This window comes from Nelumbo nucifera, chromosome 1 (genome assembly GCF_055504915.1).
Source record: "Nelumbo nucifera cultivar China Antique chromosome 1, China Antique-T2T, whole genome shotgun sequence".
NCBI classification, from domain to species: domain Eukaryota; kingdom Viridiplantae; phylum Streptophyta; class Magnoliopsida; order Proteales; family Nelumbonaceae; genus Nelumbo; species Nelumbo nucifera.
This window is the reverse complement of record NC_142649.1, coordinates 198,129,079-198,152,064: the sequence shown is the minus strand read 5'-3', so window position 1 is coordinate 198,152,064 and position 22,986 is coordinate 198,129,079. Positions and strand designations below refer to the sequence as shown.

General features: G+C 39.2%; 1 protein-coding gene across 1 annotated transcript in view; it reads left to right on the top strand.

Annotated features, from left to right (window-relative positions):
• Nucleotides 1–22,986, top strand: part of OWL1 (DNAJ heat shock N-terminal domain-containing protein) — a 60,939-nt gene that overhangs the window by 20,891 nt on the left and 17,062 nt on the right. The window contains exons 7-9 of the mRNA XM_010265984.3: nt 7,621–7,705; nt 10,996–11,049; nt 21,660–21,740. Coding sequence (XP_010264286.1) covers nt 7,621–7,705; nt 10,996–11,049; nt 21,660–21,740 — 220 coding nt within the window. The remainder of the gene's footprint in view (nt 1–7,620; nt 7,706–10,995; nt 11,050–21,659; nt 21,741–22,986) is intronic.

The window sequence follows — 22,986 nt, the reverse complement described above, 5'->3', positions numbered from 1 at the left end:
CCTGATCCTTAGAAAATCTTGGAAAAGACCTTGAAATATCTAAATCTTGGTGTTTAATCACTACTGCTGTCACCACTGCCTTACCTTTGGATTTTCACCACTCCTTTCCTGAAGATTGATTTGGAGCTATTACGTAGATCATTGAATCGTGGGAGCTGAAATTAATATTTCGAATAAGTAAACAAGAGATTCAAAACAACTAGTTTTTTGTATGTATTTATGCATGCGAATAAGTAGTTAAGTACCATATGGAATAATATGCATTTTGAATTCTATATACATGCATGCATAAATGGGTACACAGATATGAAATCTAAAGTATTTAGTATTGCTGGCAACAAAAATCTGACAAAAGGTTATCTACCTCTTAAATTTAATACTTCATTACCTAAACAAGCCTTCATGTTGTGCTTTTACTAGTTCACTTGAAGAAATGTTGTTAGTCTTGAGAGTGCTGTTTTTTTTTTAGGCTCAGTTTGGAAGGAGTACAAGTGTAAATATGTAGAGCAGTGATTTAAAAGGTGCGCCTAGGCGTACGGGCGAGGCACATTTTAGGGTAGGTGCCTCGCCTAGGTCCTAGTCGCTGCTTATTCAAAAGGCGCATGCCTGGTGCGCCTTGCGCCTTAGTCCAGGCGTGCGCCTTTTGAAAATTTGCTGCCTTTTCCCTTTCTTTGAGTCTGGCGGCTGGGTTCGCTTGCTCACCGAAGCTTCGAGAATCCCCTATTTGGTAATGTTGTCCATTCATTCATCCTAATAAAATATCTTCTTAAAAGCAATTAAAACTATAAAATTATTATTTTTTGTGTGAAAACTAAGAATTTAAGAACCTAACATGGACTTGTTTGGGCTTGCCTTAGGGGTGTGGCACAAAGGCGGCTTGTAGAATTAGGAGGAATGTAATGCCACATAAGATACTTGATGCAATTGAGAAAAAAAGAGATTGTGGGTTTTATATGCTTGAAAATGTTTTATATGTTTGATTTCGTTTTTAAATTCTCATTTGAATATGCTTTACATATTATATTTATGTATTTTAATTTTAGATAATAGGTTTTTTAAAACATTTATTTTAAAACTTAAGTTTATATTTTTATTAATATTATGTTTTATAATTTTTTGATTTTTTGCATTTTTTTTGAATTTTTATTTTTTTTTAATTGTGCGCCTTGCCTCAAAAAGGTGCGTGCCTCGCCTTGCGCCTTGCGCTTTTAAAACACTAATGTAGAGTGCAAAGCAAAACTAGGGGTGGATTCGAGCCGAGTCGAACCGAATAGTACCAGGCTTGAGCTCGGCTCGAGACTGTTATACAAGGCTAGAGCTCGAGCTCGGTTCGAGCCAGAACCTTGAGCTTGAGCTCGGCTTGAGTAAAAAGTGCATAAGCTCAAGCTCGATTTTGAGAAAAATATTTTATAAAAATAAAAGTTATATATAAAATTTTTTATTTTATATTTTAAAAATTAAGAATTATAATATTTTTTATTTATATATATTATTTTCTATAATTTTAATGTATATATTTTTATATATATATTAAATATCATATATATATATATTATATATATATATATATTCGAGCTCTAGTAGGCTCGAGCTCGGCTCGTTAAATAATCGAGCCACTGTATTGGGCTCGAGCTCGAGCACAGTTGAAACCAAGCCGAGCCGAGCTCGAGCAGCTCATTTAAAGCTCGGCTTGTTGCCACCCCTATGGAAAACCTTGTATTTTGTATTATTTTGTATGTATTTGCACAATACATATTTGTATATTTACTCCTTCCAAACTGAGCCTTAGGGAAAGTTGCTAGTATGGGCATTTTTAAATTTTCACATACAAATAGGGAATGTGGAACAAAGTCAGTTTGGGACGAGTACAAACCAATATGTACATCACAAAACCTTGTATTGTGTATTATTCCTAAATCTTGTATTTGCACTGTACATATTTGTGTTTGTACTCCATCCAAACTGAGCCTTGGTAGAAAATATCCTTCGATGGAAACTTGTGCCCACTAGGTCCTCTTTATATCCAGCCTATGCCCAACTGTTTTAAAATTGCTTTTTAGACACGTTTGCCTTTCTTTCGATTGTTATTATCATTCAGGAGCTTTATTTTTCTTTGTTTTTTACTGTTTTACAAAGCCAAAATATTCTTATTCTGTTTTTTTGAAGAAGCTACAGTAAGATTGTGTATCCATATACCTATAATAAAAGAGAGTTTGATGCTCTCTCTTTTCATGTCTTTCTTCAATAATGGAATTTTCTTTTCCCAAATTTATCCTTATAAAGTTTTAATTTCTCTTTTTTTCCCAAATCTATATATCTATTATCTAATAGCAAAAGGCAGCCTGTATGGTGAGGCCTTCTCTGTTTTTCTTTGGATCAATAACGAGAAGATTTCATTAAATTAGAAAGAAAGTACAAAAGGGAGAGGTAAGCTCTCATAAGTCATTACCCTCCCAAGAATATAGTGAAAAACAGAAAAATGACAAGTGAGCGCAGAATAAAACAGCCCTATTCACCCCTTGTTTAGCTGACCCATCAGCAAAGGTGTTGGCAGTTCTTTTGTGTACAGTTGATGTCTCTCTTAACTAATGTGCCACTAAACCTCTAATTATTTAAGATAACGCCACAATACAAGACAAATGTGATCAAGACAACATATAACTCTCCCTATTTCATATTTGATACTGAATATTTAACTATTTATGGTTATGCCCCATAGATCTGTTCACGGGCCAGGCCCCATTCAAAATTTGGCAAAAGCCAAGCCCGAGCCTGGCCCATGGACATGTCTAAATTGCCCCATATAAAACAAAAATGATGACAAAAGTCGTCTCTCTCTCTCTCTCTCTATCCTCTCTCTTGCCCGATTCTCTCTCTCTTTCCCCCAGCCCTATATTTAGGTCAGTCAACGGGTTGGGTCTGGTTCGGGATAGCCTGTACCAATCGTGTCCCAATAAATTTTATTTATTTATTTTATTAATTTATCTCTCCCATTCTCTATCTCTCACCCGATTCTTTCTTAGACTATCTCACTCTCTTTCCCCCAGCCCTATATTTAGGGCTGTCAACGGGTTGGGTCTGGTTCAGGATAGCCTGTACGTGTCCTGTCCCAATAATCTTTATTTATTCATCCATTCATTTATTTCTTTTATTAAAATATCTCGTTCTCTCTCTCCCCAACCCCAATATTTAGGGCTGTAACAGGTCGGGTCTGGTTCGGGATAGCTTGTACCAGTCATATCCCAATAAACTTTTATTTATTCATTTATTTATTTTATTAATTAAATAATTATTATCTATAAACTTTTATTTTTTTAACTTACTAAATTATTATTATTTTTATTTAGAAATAATTACCCTGAGCCCAACATTTAGGGCTGTCAATGCGTTGGATCTGGTTTGGGATAGCCTGTACCAGTTCCACCCCAATAAACTTTTATTTATTCATCTTATTAAATTAAATAAATTATTATCTATAAACTTTTATTTATTTAATTTACTAAATTATTTATTTATTCCTGATTCTCTCTCTCTCTCATAGCCCTATATTTAGGGCTGTCAGTGGGTCGGGTCTGGCTTGAGATAGCCTATACCAGTCCCGTCCCAATAATAAATAAACTTTATTTATTTATTTTACTAATTTAAATAAATTAGCTGCCACATGTTCTTCAAAAAAGCATGCGCCTTGTGAAAAAAACAACATTAGCAAATAGGGGGCCCTCGGCCTAGCCGCTAGGTTCCAAAAAAAGCAAAAAAGCGTAAAATTTTCAAAAGGCGCACACCTGGGCTAGGCGCACTAGGTGTGCACCTTTTGAAAGTGCTGCGCCTAGGACCTGGGTGAGGCACCTATCTCAATATTAGTTTGAAACACTTCTTTATTGAATTTTTGAATGATACTTGTGGAAGCATGTTTCATGGTTGCACAGAAGAATGATTCATTGTTAGTTAGGAAGGTTTTAGCTTGGCAATGCCGCTTGGTAGAAAAGCTATTTGCATTTTGACTGTTTTTCTTTTGGGAAAGTTTCTGCATCAAGGGTATTCTACTGTAGGAGAGTTATGGCTAAGGGAGGCCATAGATTATTGGAGTAAATATTTCTATGTAATTAGCAATTTAGCACCATAATATGTTACTTATACTACTAACTTTGATACTCTATTTCAATGAGAAAACATCATTGAAACCTTAGCTAGCTAGTTATTGCATATAGCTGAGCCATTTTAGAGTAGAGTAATAAAGGTCTTCATACCCTTTTTCTTTTCATGTATTAGGACATTTTATTTTCTATCTTCTTATTCTGTCATACTTTCTCAGTAACATAGTGGATTCGGTTTTGTTTTGTTTTGTTTTTTAAATGAATATATTTTTTTTTGATGAATGAAGATAATTTTATTAAACCAGAGAATTAAGGCATTACAGGAAAACCATGGAGGGACACGAGCTGTTACCTCTCCTAACAAAGTATCACATCAAGTTAAAACAGGAATAAAACAGAAATAAAAATTATAGTGCAGCCCAAAATAAATGTTCCCTTGAAGCCTCTTGCTTAGCCAACCCATCCGCTAAGGTATTTGCTGATCTTCCCACCCAAAGAGAGGTAACAGTTATGCTCCTTGTGAGCCAATTAACTTTCCTCAATAAGTCTTTGTATCGCCCTATAGCTGAGCCTGGATCTGTCAGTCATCCCACAACAATTTTGGAGTCTCCTTCAGTTACCAAATTCTGAACTCCTAATTGTTCTGCAATCTGAATACCTTGTACAGCCACTAAAATCTCAGCTCTATTATAGTCTCCTATTCCCACGGGGCCTCAAAACAAGGCTAAGATGTTGCTATTCTTATCTCTCAGCACCCCTCCTATCCCCGATGGGCATGGATTTCATTGGCTGCTACCATCAAAATCCAGCTTTACCCAAACTTCAGAGAGGCACCCAGACTGCAGATATCCTGTCCTTCCTTGTATGACTATTAGCCACTGCTATCCAGTTTCTCTAAATACCATCAAAAGAAAATGTATTAAAGGAGTCCATAGTTCTCAACCAATGAATTGCCCTAGTCAAGATACAATCCTCTACAGCCTGAATGCTTCTTTCCTTTTCTTTGAATAACCTTGCATTTTTTTCTTCCCAGATTGTCCACAAGGCAGCTGCTCTAATACATCTCCACATAGTTCTTCCTTTTTTTGTAGGCCACACAAAAAAGGAAGGATCAAATAGTTGACTTAAGTCTGTGGTCAGATTCCACCTGCACCCAAACAAAGAAAAAATCCAACTCCAAATAGCAACAGAAAAGGAACAAGATAAAAGTAAGTGGGAGCAATCCTCACCACTAGCCCTGAAAAGTACATACCAGTTATTGGACAAACACATGAATGGCCTTTTCTTTTGCAAGCAGTCCAAGGTAACCTTTCTATAAAACACCTCCCAACAGAAAATAATAATTTTAGGTGGAAAAGGTCTAGACGAATCTCCTTGGTCGGAAAACCCAACTGTTCCGGGGAAGAGCAAAGGGCCTTAAAAAAGGAAGCACAAGTGAAGTAACCTTTTGGATGAGGGGACCATATTCTCACATCCAATCTAAGAGGGTCCAAAAAAACACTGCCAAGAAGAGACAAGTCTGAAACACTAATAAGTTCATCATCTCTCAAGCCTCTACGAAAATCAAAGTCCCAACTTAAGGAGGAGGGTGAGGCAGGTGGTGGGAGAAAATGAGAAATAAATTTTTCGTTGTAGAGGGAAAGGGAATAGAGAACGGGAACCGGTCCTTAAGGGTAAAGGTACCCACCCAAATGTCTTCCCAAAATAAAACAGTTACCAAAGTTGACATCATACTTGACATAATTGAGAAATTGAGGGAGAATACTTTGGATTGCTTTCCATGGAGTTGCCAATGTAGCTCGATGTGATACACCCACATCCCATCCATTTTCCAATCTTCCATGTATACTAGCTATCACATCATGCCACAACCTCTCCCTTTTTATGGGCCACCTCCACAACCATTTTCTTAAGAGAGCTTGATTCTTGAGAATTAGCCTTCCTAATCCCAGTCCACCCTACTCTTACTCCTACAAACTTTTTCCCAGTTAATTAAGTGATATTTCCTTTCCTCCCCTGGCTACTAAAGAAAATTTCTCATTAATCTCTCCAACTTCTTAGCCTTCCTAATAGGAATCCTAAAAATAGAGAAAAAAATAAACCGGTATGTTTGCTAGGGTGGCTCTCAATAAGGTCACTCTACCCCCTAGAGAGATGTAGTTCTTTTTCCAAGAAGCTAATCTTTTCTCAAACTTTTCTAAAACTGGGGTCCAAAAATTAATCTCTATTGGGTTAGCACCTAGAGGGAGACCTAGGTACTGCAAGGGCCAAGAAGAAATGGAACAACCTAAACAATCCGCCACAGACTCAATAACCCTCTCATTCTTATTAAGACATACCACACAACTCTTGTCCAGGTTTATCTTCAAATTGGAGAATTTCTCAAAGTGTTGTAGCAGAGCTATGAGATTCCTTACTTCTCGCCTATCACCCCCTTCACAGAAGATTATGATGCAATTGGCAAACTGTAGGTGGGTCACCTGGACATTGTTTCTTTCTATCCTCCAACTTCTCACTTCCTCTTCCCTATTTGTCTTAGAAATTAATCTACTGAATACATCTGCAACTAAGGTGAATAGAAAAGGGGAGAGGGGGTCACCTTGTCTAAGGCCTCTACAAGCTTGGAAAAAAATCTTTGACCACCCCATTAACCAAGACTGAGTAATGGTAGGAACTAATACAATGCTTTACCCAATTGCACCATCTATCTCCAAATCTACAACACCCAAGGACCTCCAGTAAAAAGTTCCAATCCACAAGATGATAGGCCTTTTATAAATCCAGTTTACAAGCAAAACCTTGATTTCCCGACTTTCTCATGTCCTTCCACACTCATTTGCTATTATAAGGTCTGATACGTTATTTGCCTTCCTTGCACGAAAGCACCTTGTGCTTGACTAATGATGGAGGGCAGCACAACTTGAATTCTCACAGATAGCACTTTAGCTAGGATTTTATAGATGCTTGTCACTAGGCTAACCGGCCTTAAATCCTTTGGGTCCTTTGCATCTATCTTCTTTGGGATTGGGGCTAAGAAGATAGCATTAACTCCAGTGCTTACCTTATTCTTGTTGTCCTGTATCATTTATCACTATTGGAATAAGATACATTTAATGTATGTATTTGATAAATAGTTACCTAGTAAGATATAACTACCTCAGAAGTCCTTGATTTCTTAGTGATGTTTCATCACATGCCCTCTATTCTTATGGCAAAATTCAGCCCTAACCCCTTCCACTTGCCAAAGACATTTATCTTTTGGGATTTTTCAGTAATAAAATTTAGACGTCAAAAAGTTGTGATTGCAGGGGAATATTCCAACACCCAATACTAGATAACATTTGGATGTGAGTTGGCGTGGGTAATAATTTCATGGCCAGTTAAAAGGATCCAGTCCTTTCAACAGTATGGATTGGTCATGCGATCCCTCCACATTGATGAAATAGTAGATGGTGTAAGGCAGATAAGCCCTAAGTGAGCTATTTGGAAAACCTTTTATCTCATATGCCATTTTCAAATTTTGCAGCACTGCTCTTGAATTTGAAGTTGGTGGCGGAAGAAAGATCTCTGATTTCAGCTCTGTTCGGATGTTCTATTCGCTAGGGATTCAGGTGATTTCATTTCTGAAAAGGATCAATAAGTTCCTTACTGATTGATGGTTCTCTTCTCCCTGTTTAAGTTCTTGCATTTTCAAATTAACCATCTATACAATTGTCAGTTCTCTTGCCTCTAGTCTCTGTGGTGGAAGATTGGTTCTGATGTTCAAAATGAGACACATCTGTAATAGTCTAGGTATGCCCTTCCATCAGTTAGAATTATGCTTTCAATTCATGAAGAATTATCACGAGGTTTTATGCAAATTCTTCAAGCCCTTAGAAATTAAAGGGTATGATACTAGGGTATTCCCTTGAATAATGCAGTCTATATTCAAACATCATAAATTCATAATTGTTGTCTTTATTAGGGAGGTCTTTTTGAGCATATGGTGCATTATGCTCGTTCATATAACATTCATAAAGAAATGTATTCAGGAAGCTTGCACTTAATTTATTTTTTCAAAGTAATAGTTTAGAGTAACATAAAAACCCTGGTTGACAAGACACCCCCTCCACTCTAAAAGGCAGCAATGGTGATTTGGAGCTGCATTCCATTGACAATCTGTTGGAATAGATTGAAGGAAAGGAACAGAAGAATTTTTAAAGTCAAATCACGCAATGTGGATAAAAGTGTGGAAGTTGTCGGCAAATCTGTTGCAGATCGGATATTAATATTACCAGATTATAGACAAATCACAAGGGAGGATCTTGGGGATACACTTGAGGAAGTGTTGGGGTTTCAAATTTGTAATGTGGAAAATATTGGTTGAAGGCTTTTTGTATTTTTTTTTTTGATGCTGTTGTAAGTGGTGATTCCTTATCACCTTTCAGGATGTTTGTTTTTCTTTCTTTAATGAAAATTTATTTTTACTTTCAGAGAACAACCCCCAGAAACTGGAAGGGTTGGATGAGTACATAAAAGGCTTTTCTAACGCATTTGCTGATCTTTAAACCCATTGGGATAAGATACTCTAGCTGCCAAAGATCTAGCCTCTCTGGTAACATGCCCCTAAAACCTTAGCCCCACTCCGCAAACCTCCACCTTAAAGTTTCCTTTTTTGATCAATAACAGATCAGCAAGAACTATTTCTATTTAAAAGAAGATATGCTTAACCTTAGTTAGCTAGCAAGTCCTAAAATACAGTAATGAAAATTCAAAGCCAGCCTTGTTTAACAATTTCTTACCCTCCAAGTCAGGCCTCCAATGCAAATTAGTCCCATTAGCCCTCTCTAGGAGTGATCATGTGCTGGGACGGGCCAGACGTAGGACCTGTGATAAGGGCTATTAGCTTGCCTGGGCTTGGGTTAATGTGGGCCCTGGCTGAGTCAGGCTACGCTCTGGGTCTATGTCACTAAATACTTAATTATTTAAAAAGTGAAATAATTTATATTAGAAGACATATAATATATGTATAAAAACATATGCTTTGGTTTATATAACTATAAAACATAGTTGTCAAGGTGACGCCTAGGCGACAAGGCGCCCTTGGGGGATCGCCTCGCCTAATCGCCAAACAGTTTTGTACAGTGTGATAAAAAACTTTTACATTCTTAATCTTTTGAGGTTATAATTATAAAATAGACGTTATTAAACTAAATCATTCATTTTGGGCGTTTATATACTAATTTTTCTTATTTGTTAGGGTTTAGTCAACACAAACATTGCTAAATGCTGTATTGAACCCTCAAAGACTTCAAAACCTGAACCAATAAGTAAGGAACTTTGTTGTCTAATCAACACATTTTCTTCCTCCATATCTTCTTCGTCTGCTTCTTCCACCTTTTCTTTTCTTCTTTTCCTAGATCAGAAATAGGGCTTCAGCCCCTATATTTTTTGAATTTTCTTTTCTTTCTTCTTTTTCTTCTCATGAAAATGTTGGAATATGTTGATTTTCTATACTTTAACATGAAGTTTATACTTTCTTTATGAAAATTATGGATAATTCTTAAGGAAATATGGTTATGGAACCTAGGGAACTACCCTAGGATACATGTTTTTTACTTAAAAAACTCTTCGCCTAGGCGACTATGTGACAAGGTGCTATGTTGTAATATTAAAATATTGCCTTGGAGCCTTGAAAACTATGCTATAAAATATTAAAATATTATATAAAAATATATTCTGTGTTATGTTGTAATATTTATAAATATGATATATAATATAATATAAAATAAAATGAAATAATTTATTTTAGTTTGTTTCTTATGCTTCATTATGCCCACCTGTTCGGTAGTTTTATCTCTTCTTTATCTTTTATATTTCTAAATCCCTGCATATTCTCATCCTGGCTGGAGGATAGCTATGAAGTAGGAAATGGCTGCCTTACATGATAACCATACATGGGATTTAGTTCATCTTCATCATGGTATGAAGTTAGTGGGTTGTATATTGGTTTATGTTGTTAAGTTTTAGCCTGATGGAACTATTGAAAGGTTGAAAGCTCATTGGTAGCAACGGGGTTTTTACTCAGGCTCATGGAACTGATTTTGATGAGACATTTTCTCCAATGGCTAAGATCTCTTCTATTTGAGTCATTCTTGCAACCACATCTACATTTCATTGGCCTTTGTGTCATTTAATTGTAAAGAATGCATTTCTGCATGAAAATTTCTCTGAAGAGGTGTATATGGAACAACCAGCTGGGTTTGTTGCTTAGGGGGTTTTGAAGGGAATATATGTTGACTGATGAAAAAGGCTATATTTGACTGAAGCAGTCCCCATGAGTCTGGTTTGGTAAATTTAGTGATTGGTGATTTATTTTGGGTTGAAAAGGTACCAATTTGATTATTGTCTTTTGTCACCATTTTGAAGCTGAATATATTATTTTCATGGTCTATGTTGATGCTGCGAAGAGAATACAAGAGTGCAACCATTGGCTAACTATGAAATGACTAAACTGGCCTCCATAAGTAAAATACCTATGAGTCAAAACTGCCCCTAACAGCAGAAAGGGATTTATTTAGCGAATCCCATGTGATGATGATGAAACTAACTTATTTCCTACAAATGTTTTAGTTTGACACTGTTATTTGAACTATCTACTTTTCTTTTAATGGAACCGGCTTCTTTAAAGTTTCTACATTGATAAATAATACTGAAAGTTTCTATTCTGTTCTATGTTCAACTATTTTAAGACCTAATAATTTATTTATATAATGAAAATGATCGAAAGGAAGTTCCCATAGTTGTTATTTTATCAGCATATGGTTACTTCAACTTTATTTCTTGAACATTATTATCCTTGAGATGGTAAGTGCTTTTTATATGGGATATGTTTATCATGTGTTTCCCTATTTTTTCATAGGGCATCTTTTGGAAAATTGAATTCCATCGTGGGGGACAAAAGCTAATCCTTCCTGTAAGCTAGTCTTATCCTTTTAGCTGCATGAGCTTTGTATACTTTACCTGCTCTTTTTGTGGTTTCTTCTGCGCCATGAATGAATTTGCTGAGTCATATGCCCATTCATGAAAGGAAGATATTAATATAAAGTGGAATTTCATAGCAGGATTTTGTTGCTGACTGTAGGTAGCTAGTACAGGGTATGGCCATCATTATGAATTTCATCACACATACATCAGATTGTAGGTCACCTTGTCCCCCCTGAAATCCATTGCAGAAAATAACATTTGATTTTATTGAATATGGAGGTACATATAAAGTGATTGATTTTTTTTAGCAAAAATCAAAGTTTAAATTAGCATGCAGATAGTGATAAAAAACTTACTAGAACATCAGATTGTAGGTTGCCTTTAACCCTGGAATCCATAGCAAAAGTTGAGATTTTATTTGGTTAAGTAGGGAGGGAAATATAAAGAAAAGATGAGTTGATACTAAGGTTCTCTCCGTATCTTTCCTGACAGGTAGGATAAAAAAGACATTTTTCTTTTTCATTTTTTGATGTTTAAAATATTTCTTGGTTCACAATAGTGAGACTATAAATATACCATTTAGTGTTCACATCCTGAAGCATGAGTGCAAAGCTATAGCTTCATGGTGCACTCCTGAAGCTATAGCCTTGAAGGGCCACCTTGTTCTAAGGTGTATGCCTTGTGCCTGAAGGCATAAGCCTTTTTTAAACAAACCTATAACAAAAAGTTGGTGTCAACACATTCCATTTATGATAAGCTAGAAATACTGCCCCTTTGTTCATACGGAACACTTGTTTTAAAAGAAAAAATTGCCATTCTGTATCCATTTTTATTGCTATAAACAAGGATATCTTTTGTCTTTTATTGTTGATGTGCCCAATTATTAAAAATGGTCATTTCCTAAATCAGCACCGTAAAAACTTAGAAATTTCAACCCTGTTGTGATGAAATTTACTGCTACTTTAATTAGGAAGCCTTTGGATTTGTAGGAATTGAATGATCTATAAAAAAATGTGGGGGCAGAGTGGATTTCAATTCCAATTCTGCCTTGATTACATGGAATTGGAACTAACCCCCTCTTCTTGAATTCTGCTAAAACCTGAAACTTTCTTGCAAGGTTTCCATGTTTCACTACTCATAGAAAAACTTTATATGTTTCACTGAGTTCCGTGGTTCTGGAAAAGTGCATCAAATCGGTAGATTATGGAGACTCGAGGAATTGACAAATCCAGTTTTCTCTGCAATTCCAAATGCACCCTATACCAAATGCAACCTTAGCAAACTAACTGGAATACAGAAATTTGGTTATGATGGAAGAGAAGGTGGAATCTGGATGGTTCCTTTTGTAATAGTGAACATAAGGTCCATTCAACAAATACAGCATTCTTGGAGTTAGATTTAATAATTCATGTGTAAATGGTAGCCTTAGCATCCACATTTAAATTTGAGAGTACCGGAACTTCTAATGGGGTTGAATTAGGAGGAGATAGGGGGGACACGATGGAATGTACCAAGTGTTGTAGAGTGCAGAAGGATCAGACTGATCAACTACAGGTGCATATGACTTAGATATGATTGTGTTGCCATATCCAAATCCCCATTCAGATTTATTGGACTAGAAGATCTTCAGTCCAAGCTTGTTTTCACTTAATTAGCTAGATTTCAGGGTCCAGTGTTTGAAACAAGTAAAATAGAAGGAATACTCAGAACTAAAGTAGTAGCTAGAGCGAAACACCCAAATATAGGGCAGCATCATTACCATGAAGTTAGGCATTGAAGGATAAGTCCAACTGAATAGTAGGATGGAGTTCAATAAGTTAGTTTGGCCTACTGTTCAAAGGAACCATGTGGAGTTGATGGAAGGTAAGTTTGAGATTGAAGAGATAAAGAATGTAGTTTTCTCAATGGATATATCTAAGGCTCTAGTCCTTGATGGTTTCATAATGGTCTTTACCAGGATTGTTGGGAAATAATTAAGGATGATCTTGTGGAGGTTTTTGAGGAGTTCTATGACAAAAGTTTAATAAACCTAGGGGTCAATGCCATGTTCTTGGTATTGGTACTCAAAAAACCAGAGTATTTTTCCTGGAGAGTTCAGGCTAATAAGTTTGGTGACAAGTATATATATGACCACTTCTAAGGTCCTATCTATAAGAATTATTGTTGTGATTCCTTTTATCATGTCACAGTTCCGGGGAGCATTTACCCAAGATAGGCAAATTGTTGATCAAATTCTTATTGCCAATGAATGGGTGGAACAAAAAAGGTATGGGAGCAAAGGAGTGGAGGCGTGATTGAGTCCAGTGAGGAACACAAAGACCCGATTTTTCTCCACTAACTCTTTGATTTCTTATAAGCCCTAGCATCTTTAGTACACCCCTACACAACAGTCTCCATCAAATCAATCTCTTGCCAACGAGATTTCACCACAAAAAAATAAATAGCCAAAGGTTTCTTCAGCTTGTAGGCCCTAGCAACATTTAACTTCTAGGAATAGGTCTCTATAACACTGCCCCACACCCTTTTGCAATTTCCATCCACAGGTAATCCTAACTAATATGGGGTTGCATGGAAACCTACTACATTGTAGTTTTCCTACATCCACCTCTCATAGGTAGGGTCATCCTCCGCGGGTTTCTTCGTAGTCCTAGTGATGTACCCCCCATTTCTCTCTACTACAAACATAAATCTTTATAGATTGAGACCAAGCTAAAAATTGGTTCCATCCAACTTTACTGAGGTTACTGCCCCTAGCAGAGTCTCCACAAACCCTCCTGGACCAAACCCAAAATTGGTGAAGAGTTTCGTCTCACCTCCAATTTGCTTTTTTGGCCAAAAACTGCTCTTCAAACAACCAAATTAGGGTTTTCATTGGACCGTATAAAATGGGAGAAAGTGAGAAAGTTTGGCCGCTCCTACCAGAGGCTTCAAAAACTTTTCCAACTTGGATCGATCTCAAAGATAGTTAGAATGATTCTATTCTATCCCCAAGCGCCACTTTCAGACTCCCTCTATACCTCGTAATCAAAAGGCTCTTCAGCTAGCTAGGGTTTTTAGGAAACTCTCCAAGAACCTGCCTTGGGCCCCAAAGCAGCAATGCAATCTTCTCCAAAAACCTCCTCTAATTGGGCTGAATACTTGTTAATCAATTAACCAATCAACTCTCCATACAACCTGTGTATGGGATTAAGAAGAAGAGAAGAGAAGGTTGGATCGCTGCTCTGATACCAAGTTGTAGATCCCACCTGCAATAATCTGAAATAAAGAAACGAAAAAACAAAAGAGAAGAAGAAGATGGGAGAGAGAAAGGTAAAGGAGGAAGAAGATGGAAGAAAGGGAAGGAAGAAGAGAGAGAGAGAGTTCAAACCTCTCTTCATCCCCCAATGATCTCATTTATTCTTTTGTTGTAAAAATTAAGTATAATTACATCAGTGCATTTAGTAGGGCATCCATGACTACGGACAACAATAAAAGGAGGAAAAACAGGTGCATTACCTACTAACACAAATCATAAACACAACTTATAGAAATATAAAGAAACTAAGGCCCACTCGACCCATTATCTCTACAATTATATTTCCTATGATTTTCTCTCACCCTCTTAGTGTGCCTATATCTTTGAACAATAAAAAGCTAGACTTGGGGAGAAGCTATGAACCATGAGATGGATGCTCTTGTAAAGAACCAAACTTGGGAGCTTGTCTCTCTTCCCAAGGATAAGTCTCTAGTTGGATGTAAGTGGGTATATATTCTTAAACACAAGATTGATGGCTCTATTAAAACATATGAGGCACAGTTGGTGGTCGTATACTCCGACTTATGTCATCGATTAACAAGAAACATTTTGCTCTAGTGGCAAAAATGAGTTTTATCCATGTGATTGTGTCTCTTACAACACATTTCTCTTGGCCTTTATATCAAATGGATGTGAAGAATCCCTTTCTTATTGGAGACCTATAGGAGGAAGTTTATATGGACCTACCTCCAGGAGTGATCCTTCTTAATAGTGAGGGGGAAGGTTTGTCATCTAAAGAAGTCCTAGAATGGACTCAAACAATCTCCTAGAGCTTGGTTTGACGGGTTCAGCAGAGCAATCTTTATGGTTGGATTCTCTCAATCTTAGGCTGATTATACTTCGTTTATAAGAAGCATGATGATCGGGTGACTATGTTGATAGTATATATTGATGATATTGTTGTGACTGGTGATAAGATCTGTGAAATCTCTCATATGAAATCCTTCCTTACCTTTGAATTTGAAATCAAGGACTTTGATGATCTTAAGTACTTTTTGGGAATTAAAGTAGCAAGCTTGAAGATGGTTTTTTTTTCATTTGTCAAAGAAAATATGTTCTTGACTTGCTCTAGGATGTTGGGAAGTTGGGGTGTAAGTCAATTGGAACCCTAATCGACCATAATCACAAATTGAATGCCACTAATGGAGATGTTCTTCTAGATAGAGAGGCCTATCAAAGATTGGTTGGTTGTCTTCTTTACTTATGTTTGACTAGACCGAATATATCCTGTGTAGTCAGTGTAGTTAGTTAGTATATGCAAGAGCCCAAAAGCTTTGATATGCAAGTTGTCAACAAGATTCTTATTTATTTGAAGAGTTGTCCTGGCAAAAGAATGCTATATTGCAATCATAGTAATTTGAAGATTTAGGCCTACACAAATGCAGATTCAGGAGGGTCAGTGGATAGCAGAATGTCTACTTTTGGCTACTATGCTCTAGTTTGGGGCAATGTGATATCTTGGAGGAGCAAGAAGAAAGCTATTGTTGCTTGCTATAGTGTAGAGGCAGAATACAAGGCAATGGCTCATGGGGTGTTGGAATTGCTATTGTTGAAAACTTTACTAACGAAAATGGGAATTCAAGCAGAAACTCCCATGAGACTGTTGGGAACAAGACCTAGACCCAAACTTGAGGCCCATACCTCTACTTACCTGCACCTACCTGAGAAAGAAGGCACGCAAGTAGCACTCGACTGCAGTAAGCAACACGTCAACTGGTCCATCCACATGAATTCGTTAAAGCTCAGAGTTGGTTGATTTTGTAACTGAAATTATTATAAGGATGGGTTGGCCGAATGAATGAAGCATGCAAAGATTAATTCCTCTCTTCTCTCTCTCTCTCTCCCTCTTTCTCTCTTCTCTCTTCTCTCTTAGGTGGAAGGGTCTCCCTCGAAGAGACTCCTGAGGTGAGTAGCAACTCATCAATTGGTATCATAGCTGTGTCGACTAACTTGAGCAATCGAAGATGACTAACACCAGATCGGTGACACTAGATGAAATGGTGGACAAGATCGAAGTCGATCTCCACCAGGTGGTCATGGGACTTAAGGAGATCAAGGAGACCATGTCGGTAATGGCATCTCAAGAAGGAGAAGACTCCCCTCGCTGCCAGACGAGAAAGTGATAATGAAGAATCCAGCTGGGGCAGCAACAGGAGGGGGAATTATGCCCCAGGAAGAATCACCAAACTGGATTTCCCAACATTCTACAGGGGAGATCTGATTCCCTGGATCATCAAGGCTAAGAAGTATTTTGAGTACCGTGAGATACAGGGACTCCAACGCGTGACCATCGCCTCTTTCCATTTGAGAGGGGAGGCGATTTTGTGGTTTCAGTGGTTCCGGTGCTCCCGACCCCAAATCTCCTGGCAGGAATTCACGGAGGCATTATGCATTAGATTCGGTCCTATTGGGTATGATGATTACGATGAGATACTATCCCGGGTAAAGCAGACAGGTACGGTGAGGGACTACCGAGTCGAGTTTGAACGGCTAGACAACAGAGTATACGAGTGGCTGGAGAAGGCGTTGGTCGGCTGCTTTGTTGGAGGACTGAGGGACAACATCAAAGTAGAGGTGGAGGCTCTTTAGCCCACTTCTCTGTCTACGGCGGTGGGACTGGCAAGGCTGCAAGAAGAGCGTCTCGACCGACTAAGGTGACGACTCGACTTTTCGGGCCCCCGTTAAAAACCTCGGCCCGCCAAGTTGGGCTTCTCCCTCGGCCCATGACAGAACCCAGCCGAACTGTTAGGGAAACCTCTCGGCCCACCTAGGGACCCACACCGCCAATCAGGAGCCTAGTCCCCTTCAAACGCCTTTCCTAGGCCGAAATGCAGGCTCGACACGAGAAGGGCCTGTGCCAACTGCGATGAGAAGCTTGGGCTTGGCCACCGATTCAAAACCCAGCGGATGTTTTTGTTGCAATGGGAGGAGACTGGGCAGGAATGTGAGGAGGAGGAGATGGTTGAGGAGGAAAAGGAACCGAACCTGACTCAATATGACAACCCTGGGATCTCTTTGCAAGCTTTACCAGGGCTGGCATCCCCCAAATCTATGAGGGTTGAAGGGAAACTCAGGGGCCGACGCCGATGGGTATCCATGTTCATAGATAGGGGGAGCACACTGAATTTCATCACACAACTATTGGCACGCCAATTAGGTATGACAGTTCTCTACACCTCTCCTTTTGCTGTTAGAATGGCGGATGGTAACCACATTGAATGTGAAAGTATTTGCAAATATGAAAAGCTGATAATCCAAGACCACACCTTCATCGTGGACTTGCACTCGTTGGATTTCAGCGGGGCAGTAGTGTTGGGTGCACAATGGCTGAGCCAACTGGGCCTGGTCCTTTGTGATTGGGGACACATGACCATGGACTTCTATTGTGATGGACTCCGCTGCCATCTGCGAGGTTAGGAGCTACCCAACCCAATAGAGGAAGGTCTACACTCCATGCCAAGAGGGGGGGAAGGAGGAGAACACCTGCTGATGCAGATTAGCCCAGTCCCTATTGGGCCTTTACTAAAGCTAGTAAATGAGGTCCATTCATCTGAGAAGGACCAGGAAGATATACAAAAGGTGCTAGGCCAATTTCCAGAGGTTTTTAGAGACCCAGACCAGCTCCATCCAAGCCGGTTCCAAGACCACCGAATACCTCTTATTCTAGGGGCTGCCCCAACTAATGTGCGGCCCTACAGATACCCACATTTCCAAAAAACTGAGATTGATAAGCTCGTGAAGGAGCTCCTGCATAAGGGATGGATACAACCTAGTACAAGCCCATTTTTGTCCCTAGTGCTTCTTGTAAAAAAGAAAGATGGGACCTGGCGCTTTTGTGTTGATTACCGGTGCCTGAACCATATCACAGTCAAGGATAAGTTCTTGATTCCGGTTGTGGATGAGTTATTAGATGAGCTGGGACAAGCCAAGTATTTCTCCAAATTGGACTTTAGGTCCGGCTATCATCAAGTCCGGGTCCACTCCGAAGATGTATACAAGACAACCTTCAGAACCCATGATGGACAATGAGTTTCTAGTTATGCCATTTGGGCTATCCAACTCCCCTTCTACCTTCCAGGCCATCATGAATGATGTTTTCAGGCCTTACCTCCAGCGCTTTATCTTGGTCTTCTTTGATGACATTTTGGTATACAAGGATTGGAATTCCCATCTTCAACACTTGGAACAAACATTGAGCTTGCTGAAACAGCATCAACTGTTTGCCAAGCTTTCAAAATGCGTTTTTGGGCAAACTGAAGTCCATTATTTGGGACATGTGGTTGCAGTGGGACGAGTCATGGCTGACCCAGAAAAAATAAATTGTATTCAAGACTGGCCCATGCCCAAAACAGTCAAAGCCCTATGCGGTTTTTTGGGCCTTACTAGCTACTACCGGAGATTCATATGCAACCATGGGTCACTAGCAGCCCCACTGGACTTCTCAAAAAGGACTGCTTCGTTTGGACGGAGCAGGCCCAGAAAGCTTATTCTCTAAATCCGGCCATGATCAGCCCACCAGTCCTCATGTTACCAAACTTCGAAGAGACCTTTGTGGTTGAATGTGATGCATCAGGTGTGGGAGTTGGAGTGGTGCTCATGCAAAATGGAAGGCCCATATCTTATTTCAGCAAGGCCCTCTCCGCTAGAGCCCTAGAATCAGTCAACATACACAAAGGAACTGATGGCAGTCCATATCAGCAGAAGTGGATAATGAAATTGATGGGCTTTGATTTCTTAATTGAATACAAGCTTGGAATTACCAACAGGGCGGCAGATGCGTTGTTTCGGAAGGCTGATTTGTCACTGTTAGTACATTCTCAGCCCCATTACCCTCTATTTGATGCTCTGCGAGAGGAGGCCAGGAATGACCCTAGCCTCGAAAAGCTGTGGCAAGGATATTTACAGGACCCCACCTCCACACCAGGGTACACCATGAAGGGACCAGACTTGTTCTTTAAAGGAAGATTTGTCCTCTCTCCTACCTCAGCACATCAGAAGACACTACTAGAGCTCTATCATGATTCGGTGTTGGGCGAACATTCAAATGTTCTCCGGACATATAAGAGGTTATCTTCACATTTTTATTGGCCCAACATGAGGAAGGCAGTCGAGCAACACGTAGCAGTGCACCGTATGCCAACAACAAAAATACTCGACCCAATTTCCCCCTGGGCTTCTGCAACCCCTTCCAATTCCATCCCAAATTTGGGAAGACATATACCTGGATTCTATCACTGGTCTTCCATCCTCTGGGGGCAAGACGGTGGTTTTGGTGGTAGTCGACAGGCTCTCTAAGTATGGGCACTTCATCGCCCTATCCCATCTCTACACCGCAGCATCAGTAGCTGAAGCCTTCATCAAAGAGGTGGTAAGACTTCATGGTACTCCTAAATCAATCGTCTCAGATCGGGATCCAGCCTTCCTCAGTCAATTCTGGAAGGAGTATTTCCGTTTACAGGGAGCCATGCTTCATTGATCTACTAGCTATCATCCCCAATCCGACGGACAGACTGAAGTACTGAATAGATGCTTGGAAACTTACCTACGCTGTTTTGTGGGTTCCAAGCGCAAACACTGGACAAAGTGACTTCCATGGGCCGAATACTGGTACAACACTATATTCTAGGCGGCAGCAGGTATGACACCATTCAAAGCTGTGTATGGAAGGGATCCACCCCACATCCTCCCATATGAAATGGGCTCAACCGCAGTAGTTGAAGTTGAAACCCAGTTGCTGGCACGAGATGAGGTACCTAGCCTTCTGAAGGAGAATTTGCACAAGGCCCAACAACTCATGAAGAGGTAGTATGACAAGAAACATCGGGCCGTTGACTTTCAGGTGGGGGACTATGTCTACCTCAAGCTGCAGCCCTACCGACAGTCCTCAGTAGCAAAAAGGGCCTGGCATAAGCTCTCCCCTCGCTACTTTGGGCCGTTCAAGGTAATTGAGAAGATAGGCAATGTTGCCTACCGACTGGACCTTCCCAAAACAGCTTGCCTCCACCCGGTTTTTCACATCTCCTTGCTTAAGAAGTCAGTGGGGGACATGACCAAAGTTAGCAGCGACCTTGCAACATTTACAGAGTAAGGAGGTATTACCCTCACACCCGCCAAGATATTGGATTACCGCTGGGTCCATCGCGGGAAGAACATAGTGAAGGAAGCTTTAGAAGCCTGGACTGGGCTTCCCCTCCATGACTCCACATGGAAACCATATTGGCAGCTCAAAAATCAGTTTCCCGATTTGGACCTTGAGGACAAGGCTCATCTTGAGGAAGGGGGTACTGTTGGGAAGCAAGACCCAGACCCAAACCCGAGGCCTAGACCTCCACTTACCTGCCCCTACCTGAGAAAGAAGGCATGCAAGCAGCACTCGACTGCAGCGAGCAGCACGTCAACTGGTCCATCCACATGAATTCGTTAGAGCTCAGAGTTTGTTATGAGAGCTCAGAGTTGGTTGAGATATTTTGTAACTGAAATCATTATATGGATGGGTTGGCCGAATAATAGTGGAGAAATTTGCCTGCCCATTTATGGTCAACTTGCTGACTGCCTTACTGAAGGTGTTCACAGGTTGAAATTGGACAATAACCTAGGCAAGTTGGGCATGATAGATATTTATGCTCAGCTTGAGGGGGAGTGTTGAGAATATGCAATATGTTGTAAGGGTATTTTGGGTTTTTCCTTTCATTTGTACTTGGGCTCCCAAGTAAGGGCAACTTTAACAAGATACACCACTCATAACTCTTCTCTTCTTTTCTCCACCTTTGTATGTATGTATGTTTGTATATGCTTTGTTTAATAAAACCTGTTATTTATCAAAAAAGGTGCAATTGCATTGAAGTTTATTAGTAAAGAGAAACTAGCAAATAAAAATACCTTAAAAGTAAAATAGGGAAAGGAAATTTTGGAGGATACAAGGTTATGCTCTTTCTCCGGTAAGTGATTAATAGTAAATAAATGAATCATTCCATTGTGTAGGTTATCCATGTGGTTGCCAATTACTGGCAGGTTTTCATATTTCACAAGTTCACCATTTTGTTTATCCAGTGAAGCTGACATTTTGTTTTCATATACCACATAATCCCTGTCTCACAGTCTCAATACTTATATAGTTATATCTAAAGCCTGGGAAATTGAATGTGGTTGGGTTGCACATGGGACTAAACTATTAAGTATGTGAATTTTCACCTCCAAGACATGCTTTTTTTATCTTTTCATTTCATTAAATAATTTTGTGGCTTGTTAAAAAATATATCTATACCATGTTATCGTTACAGTGACTTATTATTGGATATATGCAGATATTGCTTTCTAGGGAATTGGATGCAGTAATTGCAACTGGAGCTTTGGTGATTCCAACATCAGTTTATTTTCTTCTCAAGGTTTCTAAGGATATCTACATTTTGTCTCTTTTATTTATTATTTTTATGAAATGGTAAGGTAGTTGTATGGTTCGTGTGTGTGCAAATATTACAAATATAGTTCATACATAGTGAGAAGTCATACAGGGAAGTTTCAGCCCCAAAAAAACAAAAGAGAAAATGAATTTCAACTCCTATCTCTGCACAAGTGTATCGTGAGTGAAGTATAAGTTATGGGACATATCCCTGAAACTATTGTGTACTAATAGCCAAAACTGTCATTCCCACAGCCTTCGTAAGCACTTATTCCTCCAGAGTGTCCTTCGCCAAAGATTCTTATGTTCCCTTAATCCCTTCATTCCATATCATCCAGATTATAAGTTGAGGAAGGATACTCCAAGATACCTTTCCTTTCTTACTATGGCCTTTGATTCTTCATGCTGCTAACAATTCCTGAACTGTTTGTGGGCAACACTGACATAGGCACTGCAACAAGTGATTTGCTGATTCCATTTCATGGGGACAGAAAGTGCAATGGGTTCGCAGGATCAAGGTTCAAAGTATCGATACGATACGCCCCATATCGTATGTTGAAGCCTTATGTTGAAAGAAACCTTATGTTGAAGCTGAGTGTTCTCATATATTTTTATAAAGGAAAAGGCACCATCTGTTTGAAAAAGATACATTAGTGGGAAGTTCTAGGACTTGTCTCATAAACCATTATATCTTGAGATTGGTGACTTAGAGGGTTTCTATGGATTTGTTGGAGCATATCAACAACCTCATTGACCTCTAAAAATCATTCAACCTCTTACTAAATGTTGGATTTTTTTTGATCAATAACAGAATGCTTTATTAGATTATAAAAGTTGTGAAATTAAGTACAAGAAAGGGGAGGTAAAATATCTTAAACTCCCCCACAACAGAGAACAAGAAAGAAAGATAAAAAATGGCCCAAAACAAAGAATCCTTAAGCACCCCTTGCTTGGCTAACCCATCAGCCATGGAATTGGCACTTCTCTTCACCCAGCTGTACTTCACCTCAACATCCCTACTCAGCCATTTAAATTTTTTCTTTTCATTTCTTTAGCTCCACAAACCATTGCTGTCTTCCTTCAACCACCTAATTACCACCTCCGAGTCCCCTTCAATGACCAAGCACCGAATGTTTAATTCTCTTGCTCTTTTGATTCCTTCCAGAGCTGCTAAAATCTCTGCCCTAAGAGAGTCACCCTCTCCATGGGGCCAGAGAACATAGCATTAATAA